Below are 19,942 nucleotides of genomic sequence, written 5' to 3'. Positions count from 1 at the left end.
TAGTTGGATAAGGATAACCATGCAATCAGGCCCTCTCATCCGGATTGACATTTGTCAACCAGTTCCAAGAACTGTCAGTCATGACCCTTACTCCTCCGGACATTTGTCAAAATTGTCCCAGCCCCTAAAAACCTTTGGAGAAGCTTATCATCTTCTGAATGTAAATTATTTCTGTAAGATATTACCTATAAATGGGACTCTTATATCTTTGTATTGGGCAGAAGAGAGAAAATTCTGTGAGTCCCATACCTTTCCTCAACTCAATTCCCAAAATGTCTCCATTGACATTAGCTATTTTCCTTCTACTATCCATCTGGACATTCATACACATCCTATCACGGCCAAAGGACCACAAAAATCAGCCTGAACTCCCACCGGGCCCTCGTTCCTTACCAATCATAAGTAACCTTCACATGCTAGGTAGTCTCGCACACCGTGCCTTCCATAGCTTAGCCAAAAAATATGGACCCATCATGTCATTACGGCTTGGCCATGTACCAACTATTGTGGTCTCATCTCCTCAAGCTGCTGAGCTATTTTTAAAGTCCCATGACATCATTTTTGCTGGCCGACCTAAACTCCAAGTCTCTGAGTACTTGTCTTATGGTACCAAGGGCATGGCTTTCTCCGAGTATGGTTCATATTGGCGCAACATTAGGAAACTATGTACGTTGCAACTTCTTAGTGTTTCAAAAATAGATTCATTTGCACCTATGAGGAAGGAGGAGGTAGGATCACTGGTGCAGTCACTGAAAAAAGCTGCGGCGGCGCATGAGGTCGTGGACCTAAGTGGGAAAGTGTGTGAACTTAATGAGGAAACTACATGTAGAATGATATTTGGGCGAAGTAGTGATGATAGATTCGACTTGAAAACACTTATTGCGGAGGTCTTTAACTTGGCGGGGGCTTTCAATCTAGCTGATTATGTGCCTTACCTTGGGGCACTTGATCTACAGGTACGTAAGTGTCTATCGATTCAACTTTATCCGAGGCTTATTAAATCTTTATGATTAGCTGAAGTGACCATGGTATTTGGAGGAGGATTATGAAGTTTGGCTTGATTTGCTAGCTCTTAATCTTTGCCCTCCTCCATATATAGCCAAATCCAATATCCGATTGGTCTACTATTTATTTATTTATTTTGTTGGAAAAGTTAAAGGATGTGTTTAGCAAATAATTTTAGAATTTCTTTATAGGAAAAGAAAAATGCAACTGAGTCTTTTTGAAAGTGTTTTATATTTTTTTTTATAAAAGTAATATCAAAATTTTTCTAAAATAATATAATGACTATTTAAAAAAATAAAAATAAATACTTAGATGTGCTCCTCAGATCCTGCATCTTGAACCCTCCCTCAGATCCGGCATCTTGAGCCCACTTCCCCTGATGATATATTTTTCTATTTAAACTTTGTGGTTGTGGTATAAGAAAAATAAGACATGTTTAAATCTAAGATTTCAAATCTCCGTAAAATCACCAACATTCGGGTGGTTTAGTTAGTAAGAAACCAAACCGGTAAGTCTTAGGACTTAAGTTCGAGCCTCAATAATTAATTGTGTGTTGGTGTTTCTTATATCCCATCTTCATCCCAAACGGTCCAAAAGAATAATAAGTGAGTTTTTCACAGATCGGAAGTATAGGTCTCATCTGGGAGCAGGAAGGGTGCTACTATGGTTACACCCAAGTGCTACTATGGTTACACCCAAGTGGAAAAGCCACACTGGCTCCCTCTATCCATTTTTTTTTATCCAAAAAAAAAAAAAAAATCTCTGTAAAATCTTTGCATAACACGGCCACCTTGAAAATCACATGGCTATTCATTTGATATATATATATATTTTGCATTATCATTTTGTACTCTGTCATGATGAAAAATTAAATAATTAATTACTATTATAAATAATTAAGACACTAATAAAAATAATAACTAAGACAAACTATAATATTAATATTAATATTATTATTAATAAGAAGGTGAAACAATAATTATGAAAGAATTACCTAAAATATAGTTTGGATTTTTTTTTTTTTTTTAATTTACACCTCAAACTGCAATTTTGCTGAATGTATTTTTAATAATTTTTACCAAACATTCTACTTTTTAAAAAGTCTAATTTCATACTGCCCTTAAAAATCACTAATTTTTCAAAACGCACAATTTCAAAAAGTCACTTTGATGCTTCATGCTTCTGATGAAGAAATAAAAAACTCAAATCCTCTCCCTAATTATTGAATTATTAGAAAAAAAGATATAACAGACCTTAATGACTAGGATTGCATTTTGCATGAATTACGTGGATCTGGTATGCCATTTCCATGTTCATGCTCATGCTGGTTTCCCTTTGTATTGAATAATTCTTCATTTTAAAAAAATTCCAATACAAAAATTCAATTAAGGAATTGAGGTGACAATTTGGTTACGTCTAGTATTGAGTAACTGATGTAGCACCATTTACACGGATGTATAGTTACCACATCAATTCGATAGGTATATTTTTAGTAAAATTTGCGAAATGGTATCGTTAGCATAGTGATTTCCAAGCTATTTATTTCTATCAGGGATTGACACGACGCATGAAGAAATGTAGCAAGCCTTTGGACGTAGTCTTGGAGAATATCATCAAGGAGCATGAAAAAATTCCTAGTAGTGGTCAACAAGATCGTGAAACAGACTTTATAGACACGCTGCTTTCTTTGATGAACCAACCCATGAATCCTCGTGATGAGCAAGTATACATTATTGATCGAACAAATATCAAGGCTATCATACTAGACATGATTTCGGGTGCATATGACACTTCAGTTGCTGCGATTGAGTGGACATTTTCTGAACTCTTGAGGTATCCACGAGTGATGAAACATGTACAGGCCAGGAGGAGCTAGAACGTGTAGTTGGTATGAATCGGATGGTGGAGGAGACTGATTTGGCAAAATTACCATACTTGGATATGGTGGTGAAGGAAAGTTTGAGACTACATCCTGTTGGACCATTACTAGTCCCACGTGAATCCATGGAGGACATTGAGGTTAATGGATATTATGTCCCTAAGAAATCACGAATAATAATAAATTTTTCAGCTATTAGATGAGATCCTTATGTGTGGTCTGATAATGTGGAAGAATTTTACCCCGAAAGGTTCATAAATAGTAATATAGACCTTAAAGGATGTGATTTTCAGCTTATCCCATTTGGGTCTGGTCGCAGAGGGTGCCCTGGAATGAATCTAGGCCTTACAACTGTTAAATATGTTCTAGCTCAATTACTACATTGCTTTCATTGGATGCTCCCTAGTGGCATATTGCCTAATAAGTTGGACATGAGTGAGTCGTTTGGGCTATCGATACGAAGAGCCAAACATTTGTCTGCTATGCCAACTTATCGCTTACTTGGTTAAATCTATAAGGCATGTTCAATGAAATATGAGAAATAAATGACATGTTTCGTTCATGAGAAACATGGTATATTTTGTTTTTATTTTCCGTTTTTGGTGGGACCTATCAATAAAAAAACTTGTTTAATTTGTTTTTAGTTCTTATTTTCGTTTTCAATACCCAAAATATGTGTGTATGAAAAAAAAAAAAAAAAAAAAAAAAAAGCTTTTTAGCATTTTTTTTCCAGCAAAAATGAGTATGATGATGACATTCTCCTAATAAAAAACTGAAAATGGGTGCAGTCCACTGCTATGACCTGTCTCACTCAAGTCAACTTTGTAAGTGAAAAAATTAGATTTTAAAAAAAAAAAAAAATGAACCAACTGAAAAACGGGTATGTCAATGTTTTTCTTCTCAAATCCTGTATTTAAAACAGGTACCAAACAAAGGCAAAAAAGAAAATGGATTCTTTATCCTAAATTCAGATTCAGAAAATGAACTCATTTTCAAAAATGAAAACAAAATACAATATATTTTTTAGAACCAAGCAGGGCTCAAGTCTCTGTAAAAATATGCATATGGACATGGCCGAATGGAAAAACACGAGGCCATACAATCTCTTATTAAGAGATGGCCATACAATCTCTTTTTTCAACTTTCTAGTATTTTATTGTTTTGATGCTCGACACTTATTTTACTTATTTTAATTAGAGTAATGATTATTATATAATGGTTACTGCACATTACTATACATAGTTCTACTGAAATCGTGTTTTAAAAACACCATTTTACAATTTTATAATTATAATTGAAATCATGTTTTTGAGTGTGTAGGGAAGTGATTATTGGGAGGGAGGAAAATAAAGGAAAGAAAAGTGAAGAGAATACATCATTTATGCTTGTTAGTGGTTCCGGGTATTTTTCACTCGGTCCCACCAAAATATAATTTCTTCAGTTTGGAGAGAAATCATGAGAAAAAAGTAATTGTACAACCCAAATGAGAATTTCGCTCTTGCTTCTTCTCTCAGCCGTTTGCTTCTAACTCAAAAAAATAAAAAAATAAAAAATAAATAAAAAAATGCTTCAGCTACAGATTTGTCTAATTCCTTTCTTCTCTCAACAATAACTTCTTCTCACCCTTTATTCAACATAGAAAATAATTAAAAAGACAAAAATGAGTCAAGTATCATTGGCCGGTATTGAAAATAGAAATACATGAGACTTCCTGAGCATCTGAGATTAGAAAATCTAGCATTTAGTTGACATGCAACAGTTCAAGGTAAGAATTTTGAAAGTGAAGGGAAAAGAGGGAAGTGACGGAAAACAAAAAGAAGAAGAGGAAGATTCAATAGGGAGAGGGATTAGTGAGAGATGATTTAATGAGACAATATAGGATAAGGGACAGAGAGAATAATGAAAATAATATGGGTGGTAGTGAGATTGAAGAGACTTTTTTGTTTTTTTTTTTTTTTTAATTGTATATTTTCTCTTAACAAAACTTAAATATAGTACTTTATATCCTTTTACTTAGGTTCCCATTAAAAGAAAGCCATGTGTTACTTAACATCTCTTTCATTTACATGGTTGATTTGGGCTCTATTTTGCCAAAAAAAGAAAAAAAAGAAGAAGAGATTTGGGCTCTAAGTCTGATTTGGATGTTTAGCGAGTGTGTTATAGAGGTGTAGAATTTGGAAGTTCTTCATAAATTTCTGCCATTATTGAAGTGAAAGAAACTTCTTTTCTTATTGAAGTTTGAACTCACAAAGTTCTGGGCTATGCATGTCTGATTTGGATGATGGAGTTGCAAAGCCTATTTTTCATTATCTCTATGTTGTAGCAAATGAAAGAGATGAGTTTTCTTCTGGGAGATTAAAATATGATGTATCTAAGTTAATGTCATTTAGATATTTCATTAAGTAGACACATAGCATAATTTTAAGAGAGAAATCTAAGAACATGATATTAGGTATTTGGTATATTGTATCTAAAATTTTGCCAAAAATCTATATTTTTAATGAGCCCCCAATAGGTGGGTTTTTTTTTTAATTATTATTATTAATTATTTTATAATTTTTTTAAGATGCCTAACAAATTTTTTTTTTATAAAGAAAATGAGATCATGAATATAAAGTATTTTTCATTTTAAATAATTGTATTTACAAAGACATTACGTCTTTTATTTTATGTAATAAGAGCGTAATAATAAATTTGAATAAATTACATTTTTTATCGTCTCACTTTTCTCCTTAACCATATAAAGGATTTTTCTAATCTTCCACTTTTCCATCCTCCCAACTAAACATACATGAGAGAAAATTAATATTTTCTATCTTCCCATAATTTTTTATCTCCTCATTTTCCATTTTGCAACCAAACAATGTCTTAGCCTTTTAATTAATTAACGAATCTCTTCACACCCATTGAGGGTGGTATTACATGTATCCACCATCTCACAAAGAGGTGGATACATAATAGATTTACTCTGCTCATCCACTTCCATAGACTATGGTAATTGCAATTTACAACACATATATACCAACATACGGTTCAATAAATTAGGGTACATAATATATAGGGATAATTACACTTTACCCACCTGTGGTTTGCCTCTAATTCTATGTCCCTACCCGTAGTTTCAATTTTGACACTTTGCCCACCTGTGATTCTCACCGTTACTGTGCCGTAACCCACCTCTCTACTTTCCATTACTCTAACAAAGAAAATGTAAAAAACAAAACACCAAACGGATCAAAACACTCTCAAATCTTGAACATGAAGAACATACCCAAAAATCTGAAAAATTACAGGAAGTTGAACCCAAAAACAATATCCAACACAGGCCCAAACCACAACAACAAAACTCAAATCTTACATCAAAACTTAAATCCAAAAAATTAAAAAAAAAAAATCCCAGCCAAACCCACAACAAAACCCAAATCTTACAACAAAACTCAAATCCAAAAAAATCATAGCAAACCAATCACCACATCAGAAGCCACAACCACCCCTACTACAAATCGATCCATATCAAAAGTGACTCTGGTCGATTCGGTTGATTCAAACCCAGATTTAAAAGCTTTCGCACCAAGATCTTCCTAGATTTGTTTCAAGTTGGCTTAAGTTCAAACCCAGATCTAACGATTTTTAACCCAGATTTGGTTCGTGTATCTAATTGGAGCACCAACAAACCACCGCCGAAAACCAGATGAAAACCCAGATGAAAACCACCGCCGAAAACCAGTTGAAAACCCAGTTGAAAACCACCGCCGAAAACCAGTTGAAAACCTAGCTAAAAACCACCGCCGTATATACCGAAAAAACGAACTCAGGTGATCTTGCTCGATGCCAGTCAAAGGAAAATTGTCCCACAATGATTCAGTGGTACCTAACGATTTGATGAACACCCCTAAGAGAGAGTGGGTCGGGTTGTAGAGAGAAGGGAAATCTGAGAAAGAAATTATGGGACAAGAGAAAAGAGTAAAGTCTGAGGGAAAGAAAAATGACTTTGGCTTTGTCTTTGAGTCACAATGATTCAGTGGTACACACCAAATTGAAGGGAAAATGCCGCACGTTTTTTCATATCTGTTCAGACTTTTCCATTGATTTTAGGCTTAGTCAACTTTAGAAAATTAATTATCAGTTCTATTTTCATTAATTCCTTTCAAATGTAATTTACACATTCCAATTATTGTATGCCCCGCATTTCATGCAGATTTTGGATTGAACAAATGATGAAAGTTATATATATTGTTCACGTCGTGATTGGTGGGATGTATATCTTTGAAATTTGGTTTGGTACCTAACAATTCAACTGATGAGCACCAGAGAGTGGGTCGGGTTGTAGAGAGAAGGAAATCTGAAAAAGAAGTTGTGGGACAAGAGAAAAGAGTAAAGTCTGAGGGAAAGAAAATTGACTTTGTCTTTGTCTTTGAGTTTTGGGTATGTTCATGTTCAAGGTTTGAGTGAGAGTGTTTTGATCCATTTGGGGTTTTGTTTCTTACATTTTCTGTGTTAGAGTAACAGAAAGTAGAGAGGTGGGTTACGGCACAGTAACAGTGAGAATCACAGGTGGGCAAAGTGTCAAAATTGAAACCACGGGTAGGCACATAGAATTAGAGGCAAACCACAGGTGGGTAAAGTGTAATTATCCCTAATATATATATACAGAAGGTTGAGTTCAAGTTATACCTAGTGTACTTTAAAAACTACTACACCACTCAATATTTTTTAATAAGATGTCAATTTTGACAAATTCACTGTTGGATTATATTATCTTCTTATATTCTCCATGCTTGCAAAATTACAATGTGATCGAATGTCAATAGTCATGTCATTAATTAATTATTTAAATTCAAGTTTTTGTAGTTTAAAATAACGCATAAATAATGAGTTTATAGATGAAATGGTAAATAACATCCAATTAGCATAAAAATTGACACGCATGTTAAGAACATATAGAACATGTAATCCAACGATAAAATTTCCAAAATACAAATTTAATAACAAGTTATTAGATGGTGTAACAACAAATATAATTTGAACTCAACTCATATATATATATATATATATATATAAGATCTATAGCCAGGGCATTTTTTACACGTATTCTAAATTATTACCTATTTTATTATAGTTTTTGAAAAACGTATTTTGTTACTTTTCCAACCTCTCTAGAACACTATGCTACCAACTTGGTGTACGCAGTGTTTCTATCTTCCCATAAAAAAACAATAAATAAATAAATAAAACCATAGTGTATACAGTGAACAATTATGGATATGATAATATATGAAATTTTGGGTGAACATTTATACATAATAAATCAAACAAATATCAAGGCTATCATAATAGACATGATTTTGGGTGCATATGACACTTTAGCCACTGCAATTGAGTGGACCTTTTCCTAACTCTTGAGGCATCCACAAGTAATGAAACGTGTACAAGAAGAGCTAGAAGGTGTAGTTGGAATGAAAAAAATGGTGGAGGAGACAGATATAGATACTTTAACATACTTGGATGTGGTGGTGAAGGAAAGCTTAAGACTACATCTTGTTGCACCATTACTAGTCCCACATGAATCTATGGAGGACACTGAGATCAATGGATATTATGTATCCAAGAAATCAAGACTAATAGTAAATTTTTGGGCTATTAGACGAGATCTTGATTCATGGTCAAATAATGTAGAAGAATTTTACCTTGAAAGGCTTATGAATAATAATATATACTTTAGGGGACATGATTTCCAACTCATCCCATTTGGGTCTAGTCGTAGAGGGTGTCCTGGAATAAATTAGGCCTTACCATTGTCAAATATGTTCTAGCTTAATTATTGCATTACTTTCACTGGGTGCTCCCCCTTGACATATTGCCTAATGACTTAGACATGAGTGATAAGTTTGGGCTAGTAATGCGGAAAGCCAAGCACTTGTCTACCATGCCAACTTATCGCATACTTTGTTAAATCTGTAAGAGAATTACAAAATAACCTTTAGGAAAATTTTACTTATTTAGTTTTGGTTTGCTCTTCTGGTTGATTGTAATATGTCCTCTCTCTCTCTCTGTACTTTAAAATTTAGAAGTTTATGTGGAAAGAAAAAAGGATGTGTAGTATGTTGTGATTGATGAAGTATATAATAGAATGTTAAGAGTAAGCCAGAGGATTCTTCCCGCTTTTTGATTCTTATCACGATAGCGTTGCTCCAAAAAGGTATGAAGAGAACTATTAGTATTATTAGACAAATCTTTGAGTGATAATGCTGTTTCAGTGGGAAATATATGTCTTAATTCAATGACTTCCATCTTAGAGTGGAGTCGCCGGTAGTGTGGTTCACGTAGAGTTTTTGGGGTTTTAAATCAAATTTAGTTAAAAAAAAAATCAAATAAACAAACAAATAAAATAATGATGTGGAAATTGTGAAATACTCAAAACTTATGTGGCAAGCTTTCATGAAATCAAAAAAAAGTCAGATGTTTCGATTTTATAATATAATAGATAAGCGTCAAAATTAATTTTTGTGATTTGTGACAAGTCAAAATTTATAATATTTATAGCATTAGCTTTTATTTTTTAAATATTTTATAAAAAATATAATTTTTATTAGTTAATATTTTGAATTTAATTAATATATCTTTATTATTTAAAATTTGGGAATTGGGAGCTGGGACCTTAGGCAATTGCCTAAAACTCAGTTAATGGTTAACCCAGCTCTAAACATACAAATGTGGATTTTATAGTGTATATAGATGAGTGTCAAAATTAATTTTTTGTGATTTGTGACATGTCAAAATTTATAGTGTTTCTAGCATTAGCTTTCATTTAAAAAAATATATTTTATTAGTTAATATTTTGAATTTAATTAATATATCTTTATTTTTAAAAATTTAGGAATCGGGAGCTTGGACCTTAGGTGATTGCCTAAAACTTGGTTAATGGTTGGGCCAGCTTGAAATATACAAATGTGACTTTTTATATTTTAGATTATTTGTTTCTTTGTTTTGTTTTGTTTTGGTTTTGTTTTCTTTGTTTTGGGTTTTTTTTTTTTTTTTTTTTTTTTTTGTTTATTTATTTATTTTTAGAAACAAGCATATACATAGGGGAGAGGAAACTAAGTTTTAATACAACGACACACCATAAAACTCTATTCAAAAGTCATGAAAACAGGGACATGTAATGCGATCTTTTGCTTTTAATTTTTTTTTATAAGTGATAGCTATCCTAGAGGGAGAGGATAGATTTCAGATTTGGCTTAAATAGTGGTAGAGTCTGGAAGTTTTTCCCGGGGGGGGGGGGGGGGGACTAAAAATAACCAAATTCTCAAGTAATAAAAAAAAATTATGATGCAAAACAAGTACTTTATTTTGTAAATTAAAAACTTAATATAGTTCAACAATCACTTAAAAACTCATTCGTTAATCTTGTATTTTATTTTTATATAGCCTAGTTTTGAGATGACTCGATAGATTTCATTGAATTGATTAAAATAATACTCTCGTATTGGTGGTCTTTCTAGAGTCTCATTTTAAGAAAGAAATATTTATTTGTTGAAGTTCACATCTTTGAGCCATTTTAGGGGGTTCAACATTTAGAAAAAAATATTGAGTAGTAGTTTCTGAGTTGTGAACATTTTTTTTTTCCTTAAAATATACATCAATTACAAATCATGTTCACATAATTATCCAAATGTGTAAAACTGTGTAAAACATTTTTTGTGTAACAAGTTAAACCCATATATCTTATTATATGTTAGGACAAATTACAACTTACCCAGTTGTAGTTAGGCTAGAAATTAAGTTGCATACTTGTTGTTCGAAATTTGACACTTTACCCACCTAAGGTTAGCTTAGTTACGCTCTGTTTGTTTAGGCAAAAATATTTTCAAGAAAATGAGTCATTTTCTAAAAAGTATTTTTCGTAAAACTATTTCATTTTCCTATGTTTGGTGATTACCTTAAATGAGTTGTAAAACAATCTTCTAACTTTCCTTATTTAATTTGCTGTGAGATAGAGTTGTTTTAAAAATTAAAAAAAAAAATTAATGGAAAACAATCTCTAAAAATAAGCCATACTTTTTTTGTTGACTAAAAATAGTTTTCCTTTGACTTATTATTTTTTTATACTACCAAACATTGGAAAACACGAAAAATTATCTTTACAGAAGGTTTTCCATCAAAAGAAACAAAGTGTTAAAGTTTCGTAACTCATATTTGTGAAAAACAGGATTAAATATGTAATTTTGTTATATTTTTATGTCTCTTTTTTCCAAAAACACAAAAAACATAAAAATACAATATTAAAAAAGATAAAAAAAAAATCCAGTGGAACATTTGCGTTATGAGATTTCAAATCACAGGTAGACAATTTAAATTTCAATCAAATTTTAAGTGGGTAAAGTGTCAAATTTCAAATTACAATTAGACAACTTAAAGCTATCATCAAATACATAAATATCTAAGTGGTGTTTGGTACACCCATTCAGACACACATTTTTAGTTTTTAAACAACATTACACATATTTTCATATATTTTTTCACTCACACGTATTTCTACATATGTTTTTAAATAACAAAACACATGTACCAAACACCCCTTATTTACTTAGGAAGTGTTGTACAACACTAAAAAGAAACTTGATTTTTGACCGCACATTGTAGTATTTTTTTTAAGAGAATTTTAATTTATAGTATCCGCTTTTGATAATAATTCTTTTTATCAAATCAAAACACTAATCAATTTTTTGTATAGGCAAAAATCAAACCCCAAATCGATTTTACAATAATAAAAAAAATTTACCAGTTAGGCTATGCGAACTCACCCCTTAAAAGTAGCTTCTAGAGCGTTCACAGTCCACTGTAACTCACAAGTGAAAACAAATATCAGTTGTTTATTCTAATATCAAATAAAATAATATTTTTCTCATTTACTTTTCCTTTTTTCTCTTTTTTTTTCTTTCACTCTCTGGTTCGTCTGCTCACCCCTTTCTCTCTTTTTCTATTTTCTTTCTTTTTCTTTCTTCTCTCTCCTATCTCTCTATCTCTCCATCTCTGGTGGGTTTGGAGGTGGTAGTTGATTTTGGGGGTTTTGGATGTGGTGGAGATGGTGATTGATTTTGGGTTGTGGCTGTGAGTTTTGTGACTTACTATTATTAAAGACAATATAAAGTGGCACAACAACGAGATACCCAGAGCGCGAGAGAAAGAGAAAAAGAGAGATACCAGTGGTTGCCGCCAGCATGGACTAGAGCAAGAGCCGGAGCCGAGCAGACGACATATCGGACTCACCGAGTGGCAACTGGCGGTGCTATGGTCTATGGGGTGCACACATACTAATCATACGACACAGGTTTGTTTTGTTCTTTTAGTTTTTCTTTTTTCTTCTTTGATTTAGAATTTATTAAAAGGAAAAATGGGGTTTTGTTAGTGTCCGGAAAGGCATGGGCTGAGCAATGTGCCAATGGATTGATTTGGTTTGTGTATATATATGGATTGATTTTGTTTTGTACAATATTCTTTTATGATTTTTCTGTGTTTGATTTTTGGGTTTGTATGATTTTTTTGGGTTTGTGCTCGTGTTCTTGATGGGTTTGTGTGATTTTCTGGGTTTGTTTGATTTTCTGGATCTAACGTGGCATTTATTTTGAGAGTAAATAGATTATGTTTGTTATTGTGTTATTTGTCTTTGTGATCTTGTGTTAATGTTTAAATTTGAGTTTGTGTTTTTTGTGTCTGGTTTTCTGTCTGTGCTTTATCTTCCTGTGAAGATGTTTAAATCTTTAAATATGTGATGGTATTTGAGTTTGTGTTATTGTGTTCGTGTTCTTTGTCAAAATGAATTAAAGCTAAATTTAGGTATTTTATTGTTTTTAATTTGGTTTTTTTTTTTTAATTTTGTTAAAATTGATTAATAAATTTTTTTATGTTTAGAAACTGACATGATATTTTTTTAAATGTTAATTAAAATTTTTTATTATTTTTTAATTAGTCATGTTAGTGTTTAATGTGCCAGCATTGCACTTAATTTGTCATCTAAATAATGTTTGGTAGTAGGCTAACGAAAAAGACCCAAATAAAATGCGTTTTTTATTTTAGAGATTAAAAATGATAAAATAGAAACAGTAATTTGCATGATGGTATGGGTGTGTAAAAAAAAAAAATTAAAAATTATGTTGGGATTTTCTATTATTAGAATAGTAAAATATTTAAGACTTCAATTCTAAAATTTGAGGGGCAGGTGACTGCCGACTGGCGAGATTGGGTTGACAATATGGTGGGATTTTTTGTTGAATTTGGCCACACAATTATTGTACCCATGCGGAGTCAATGAAGCCGGTTTGGCCAAAAAAAAAAAAAAAAGGGTATGTTTTGGTATTGGTTACCGATATTTTATTATTAAATTAATAAATATTTTATATAATCTATTAAGAATATTAAAAATTGTAATTAAGTCCATCCCCAATTTATTTTTGATGATCAAACAAGACCATCTCAAATTAATATGTTCAGCTCCAGCCAAGCATTTTCTCAAAAAAAAAAAGCTCCAGCCAAGCATTAAAACTCAATATAAAATTATAAATATAAATATATTAGCTACTACTTCGAGAATGAAAAAATAAAATAAAATAAAATAAATAAAAAATTAGCAAAAAAGTGAACGAAAAAATAAAATTTAAAATCAAAACTTATAATTAGTAACTTATATATTTGCCACCTGGAAGGTTGACAAGCCACATAATTTCATTGATTTGTCCGCAACTTTTTGGTGGGTAGACTTTCACCTACATTTTGAAACAGGGGGTACGGGTAGGCAATAAATTAAAAGAGTAGGGGTAAAAAAGAGAAGGCAAAAGATAGAAAGAGACCCTAAAAGAAAGAAACGATGAAGACAAAGACTCATAGTCCCAAAGTTACAAAGACCTCTCCAGTCCCATACCTTTCCTCAACTCAATTCCCAAAATGTCTCCATTGACATTAGCTATTTTCCTTCTACTATCCATCTGGACATTCATACACATCCTATCACGGCCAAAGAACCACAAAAATCAGCCTAAACTCCCACCGGGCCCTCGTTCCTTACCAATCATCGGTAACCTTCACATGCTAGGTAGTCTCCCACACCGAGCCCTCCATAGCTTAGCCAAAAAATATGGACCCATCATGTCATTACGGCTTGGCAATGTACCAACTATTGTGGTCTCATCTCCTCAAGCTGCTGAGCTATTTTTAAAGACCCATGACACCATTTTTGCTAGCCGGCCAAAACTCCAAGTCTCTGAATACTTGGCTTATGGTACCAAGGGCATGGCTTTCACCGAGTATGGTTCATATTGGCGCAACATTAGGAAACTATGTACGTTGCAACTTCTTAGTGTTTCAAAAATAGATTCATTTGCACCTGTGAGGAAGGCGGAGGTAGGATCACTAGTGCAGTCACTGAAAAAAGCCGCGGCGGCGCATGAGGTCGTGGACCTTAGTGGGAAAGTGTGCGAACTTAATGAGGAAACTACATGTAGAATGATATTTGGGCGAAGTAGTGATGATAGATTCGACTTGAAAACGCTTATTGAGGAGAACTTGAGCTTGGCGGGGGCTTTCAATCTAGCTGATTATGTGCCTTACCTTGGGGCACTTGATCTACAGGTATGTAAGTTTCTATCAATTCAACTTTATCCGAGTCTTATTAAATCTTTATGATTAGCTGGACCATGGTATTTGGAGTAGGCTTATGAAGTTTGGCTTGATTTACTAGCTCTTAATCTTTGCCCTCTTCCATATATAGCCAAATCCAAAATCCGATTGCTCTATTATTTATTTATTTATTTTGTTGGAAAAGTTAAAGGATGTGTTTAGCAAATAATTTTAGAATTTCTTTATAGGAAAAGAAAAATGCAACTGTGTCTTTTTGACCGTGTTTTATATTTTTTTTTATAAAAGTAATATAAAAATTTTCTAAAATAATAGAAGGACTATTTAAAATATATATATATATATATATATATTTAGAAATACTTAGATATGCTCCCCAGATCCTACATCTTGAGCCCGCTTCCCAGATGATATATTTTTCTATTTAAACTTTATGGTTGTGGTATAAGAAAAATAAGACATGTTTAAATCTTAAGATTTCAAATCTTCGTAAAATCTTTGCATAACACGGCCACCTTGAAAATCACATGGCTAATCATTTCTAGTATTATATTGTTTTGTCTCTTTCTCAACAATTCTTTTACTCTCTTTTTTCTTCTTATTTTAATTCCTTACACTTTGATAAGTAATAAACTAATCTTATCTTCTACCACCCTATTCCAATTCCACAAGACTACAATATTTGCAATTGACAGAGCATATATGCCCATAAATGGCATAAATGGTTCAATAAATTTGGTCCCACAAATTTTGGACTTCAATGCCACGCATATTTATGGAGTAAACAATACAACACACTTCACACATGCTTTGTAACAATTGTTTTATTTGACATAATGTGTTTAGTAGTTCGTTATTATAACATAAACTCACAATATTTTCTTCATCACTCAGTTTATCATGTAGGACAGTTGTGACAAAATTTATAGTGCTGACATTATTGTGGAGTAAATGATAATTCTTAGAGAAAAAAAAGAAAAAGAAGAAGAGGAAAAGAACTGATTATTCTGATTTCAAGCTACCATATCATAAGATGAACATGACGTTTTCCTGTATATTTTATATTTGAAAAATGCTAGATCACAATTATATGTACAATTTTCTATGTGACAAGTTGTGAGTAATGGAGAAAAAATGATTGTTCCATGTCAATTCATACTTCTATCACTCACAACTAGCTAAATGACGAATTGTGGCAAAAATAATGTAGATAAATGTAGTCTTTGCATTGTTCTTTATATTTCTACTTTTATTATTGTTTTAAAATGTGGTTGTATTCTTTCTAGAACACTACGCTTTGAACGTTGCCTATGTAATGGCTAAAAGGATATAATCATCCACGTGATAATATACAAAAGTTAAATTTTGTATATTAAATTTATGAGTGATAAAGCATGAAACCTAGTTTATTTTTTTAATAAAAAATTTAGAAGCATGGAACCTAATTGGTTGGAGAAAATATGGGTGGGTGAGGTGTCACCTACCTATTGGTGGAGTGGATTTATTGTTGATAAGGTTTGTAGGTTTAATATTACTTTTGTACTTAGTGAGTATGTGGGTTTAATTTTTTTTAAAGAGTACCTTTTTTTTTTTTTTTTTTTTTTTTTCAAAATTGATTTTATTAGATTTTAGGTAAAACTTATATACTGTACATTAGATTTCCTAATTGAATTCACAGACTTAGTTGCATTAATCAATAAAAAAAAGCATATAGTTTTATCTTTACCAATAAAAATTAAATTCAACACAATAATAGAGATAGACTCCAAGATGGTTGTTTTATTAGTAGTTGCCCCTTTTTTTTAATATAATGTGGTACAATATAAACTTGATTATTGGTATACATTTTTTTTTTTTGCATTATCATTTTGTACTCTGTCATGATGAAAAATTAAAAAATTAATTACTATTATAAATAATTAAGACACTAATAAAAATAATAACTAAGACAAACTATAATATTAATATTATTATTATTATTAATAAGAAGATGAAACCATAATTATGAAAGAATTACCTAATATATAGTTTGCATTTTTTTTTTTTTAATTTACACCTCAAACTGCAATTTTGCTGAATGCATTTTTAATAACTTTTACCAAACATTCTACTTTTTAAAAAGTCCAATTTCATATCGCACTTAATAAAATCACCAAATTTTCAAAACGCACAATTTCAAAAAGTCACTTTGATGCTTCATGCTTCTAATGAAGAAATAAAAAACTCAAATCCTCTCTCTAATTATTGGATTATTAGAAAAAAAAGATATAACAGACCTTAATGACTAGGATTGCATTTTGCATGAATTAGGTGGATCTGGTATACCATTTTCATGTTCAAGCTCATGCTGGTTTCCCTTTGTATTAATTAATTCTTAATTTTTTTAAAAATTCCAATACAAAAATTCAATTAAGGAATTGAGGTGACAATTTGGTTACGTCTAGTATTAACTGATGTAGCACCATTTACATGGATGTATAGTTACCACATCAATTTCATAGGTATATTTTTAGTAAAATTTGCGAAATGGTATCCTTGGCATAGTGATTTTCAAGCTAATTATTTCTATCAGGGATTGACACGACGTATGAAGAAATGTAGCAAGGCTTTGGACATAGTCTTGGAGAATATCATCAAGGAGCATGAAAAAATTCCTAGTAGTGGTCAACAAGATCGGGAAACAGACTTTATAGACACGCTGCTTTCTTTGATGAACCAACCCATGAATCCTCATGATGAGCAAGTATACATTATTGATCGAACAAATATCAAGGCTATCATACTAGACATGATTTCGGGTGCATATGACACTTCAGCTGCTGCGATTGAGTGGACATTTTCTGAACTCTTGAGGTATCCACGAGTGATGAAACATGCACAGGAGGAGCTAGAACGTGTAGTTGGAATGAATCGGATGGTGGAGGAGACTGATTTGGCGAAATTACCGTACTTGGATATGGTGGTGAAGGAAAGCTTACGACTTCATCCTGTTGGACCATTATTAGTCCCACATGAATCCATGGAGGACATTGAGGTCAATGGATATTATGTCCCCAAGAAATCACGAATAATAATAAATTTTTGGGCTATTGGACGAGATCCTTGTGTGTGGTCTGATAATGTGGAAGAATTTTACCCTGAAAGGTTCATAAATAGTAATATAGACCTCAAAGGACGTGACTTCCAGCTTATCCCATTTGGGTCTGGTCGCAGAGGGTGCCCTGGAATGCATCTAGGCCTTACAACTGTTAAATATGTTCTAGCTCAATTACTACATTGCTTTCACTGGGAGCTCCCTAGTGGTATGTTGCCTAATGACTTGGAAATGAGTGAGAAGTTTGGGCTATCAATGCGAAGAGCTGAGCACTTGTCTGCAATGCCAACTTATCGCCTACTTGGTTAAATCTATAAGAGAACGATGATATAATCTTTAAGAAGGTTTTACTTATTCAGATTTGTTTGGTTTCGTTGTTCCATATGACGGCTGAAATAATTGTGGCACCAAATAAACTCAAGTTACCTTGAACAATATCGTAACTTTCCTAGTTTTGGATTCAAATTTCTTTTGTGCTCACAAAAATAGAATATTATAGGTTGGGAACTTTTGCACAATATTATTGGTTCAAATTTGAAATTAATACTAAGATTATTTTTTTGCCCTAACAATAACAACTAGTAATAACTTACTACTTAGGATTTATTGTAAAAATATTATAGACATATCATTTATCTTTTATTTAAAATAAAGATGGTAAATTGTTAAAATATTTGGTAACGTATGCTTTCCTAAAAGTTGTAGCTTCAAAACATTCCTTCTTTGGAATCATATCTCCAATATTGATGCTGAAATTATGTCTTCAAGAGATTTATTCAATGTAACACAGTTTCAACGTTACGGCTGAAATCGTGTCACACACCCAAAAAAAAAAAAAGACACTGACAAGTCACAATGCTCTTAAGCCTCTTATTAGCTTTAGCGGTTAGCAATGTTACACCCCCATCAAGCCCAACATGTTGGAGTGTAATTTCAATTATAATGACCTTTGTACAATTTTATTCTTTATTGATTAGGTTCACCTTAATTAGAATTAATTTTTAAAACTATGGAGATGATTATCTATTGTTGGAATGATGGATAAATAGTTTACTAAATAAAGAAATTCTACATTATCACTTAGGATTATCCCTTGTTCACTTGTCCACAATCATTTACCATTTAAAAAATGAGAACTAAACTTTATGTGATTTTTAATCAATCCTTCAAGTACCAATCAAACTTTACCAAGTTTAATCCCATGCATGCTTATTGTAGTACCATCCTTGATCAAAACCTTAATTTTAATTTAGGAAAAAACTATTATTCTAGACCTATTATGATTTGATTTTAAATTTACATAAATTTTTGGAAATTTCCAAAAAAAAAAAAAATGCAAAATGACTATTTTATTCTAGAAATTAAATTTCTCAAAAATGAAAATTTAACAATTGCCAAAGTAGCATCTCTAACTTCAGGGGCGTAGCCAGGAATAATTACTTGAGGGGGCCGGGTTGTAGTTGAGATATACTAAATATAATTCATAAGTCTATTAAATACAAAATTATCAATTTTCATATATTATCATATTTTTGTACGTTATGAACATGAAAAACTATCTAGTTTAATGTAGACATACAAAAAAGAATATTCACATCAAATCATGCTTGGCGACAATTTTTCATGGAATAAAGTTCATCCATTATCATCTCTACAGTGAAATTCCCTGCAATTTCCTTATTTATATAAACTATCATATTATTGGTGACTAATATCTTTTTTCTTAAAGAATGCATCAATTGTTTGTCGTTTGCTCATTATTTGGCACCTAATTTCAATCCAAAAAAAAAAAAAAATCAATTTAAAAAATGATAAACTAACTTATAATAAATTATCATATAAAATTCATTCTTACATGAATTATAATGTAAATACACATTTAATTATATAATGGCCTATTAGGATAAAAAAATTAAATAAACAAATCAATCAAAAGTATAAACAAACAACATAAACCAAATAAATTAACAACACCCTGCTACCTTGCATAATGTAATGGTTGAAAACAAAATACACAGACTCACGGCCCTCATCCCAATTGCCTTCCATAGATTTTTTTATTTTATTTTATTTATAATTTACTTACTTTACTACCCAACTACAAAATGCAAGCCCCGCCCTGCCCCCACTCAAGAGACAAACAACACAAAAGCCAAAAGGTGAAGTCATAGAGTCAATGGAGTTAGTGGGTCAAGAATAAAGAATACAATAACAATAAACGCAAAAAAAAAAAAAAAAAAAAAAAAAAAAAAAAAAAAAAAAGTCAAATATGTATAAATAGTTGTGCTGGCAAAGGGATATCACACATTCACTTACAAATATTTGATATTTCT

At 31.8% G+C, this 19,942-nt stretch overlaps 1 protein-coding gene and 2 pseudogenes across 2 annotated transcripts; all 3 read left to right on the top strand.

Moving 5' to 3' along the window:
- The first annotated feature begins 246 nt into the window (after positions 1-246).
- Positions 247-3,393, top strand: LOC115950414 (annotated as a pseudogene).
- Positions 3,394-8,187: 4,794 nt separating this feature from the next.
- On the top strand, positions 8,188-8,837 carry LOC115950413 (annotated as a pseudogene).
- Positions 8,838-11,843: 3,006 nt separating this feature from the next.
- On the top strand, positions 11,844-18,164 carry LOC115994909 (cytochrome P450 CYP736A12-like). 2 transcript variants are annotated; one of them, XM_031119250.1, is made up of 3 exons: positions 11,844-12,215; positions 13,664-14,509; positions 17,088-18,032. In XM_031119250.1, exons 2-3 carry the CDS (start codon positions 13,826-13,828, stop codon positions 17,916-17,918), a joined length of 1,515 nt encoding a protein of 504 aa, XP_030975110.1. In that variant the 5' UTR covers positions 11,844-12,215; positions 13,664-13,825; the 3' UTR covers positions 17,919-18,032. The 2 variants fall into 2 exon arrangements, with proteins under 2 accessions (XP_030975110.1, XP_030975109.1); XM_031119249.1 differs by lacking the exon at positions 11,844-12,215 and having other exon boundaries at positions 13,503-14,509; positions 17,088-18,164.
- The last annotated feature ends 1,778 nt before the right edge of the window (positions 18,165-19,942 follow it).

Source organism: Quercus lobata, chromosome 6, assembly GCF_001633185.2.
Source record: "Quercus lobata isolate SW786 chromosome 6, ValleyOak3.0 Primary Assembly, whole genome shotgun sequence".
NCBI classification, from domain to species: Eukaryota; Viridiplantae; Streptophyta; class Magnoliopsida; order Fagales; family Fagaceae; genus Quercus; species Quercus lobata.
Note: the sequence above shows the minus strand (reverse complement) of the source record. Positions and strands in the feature narration are given on the sequence as shown.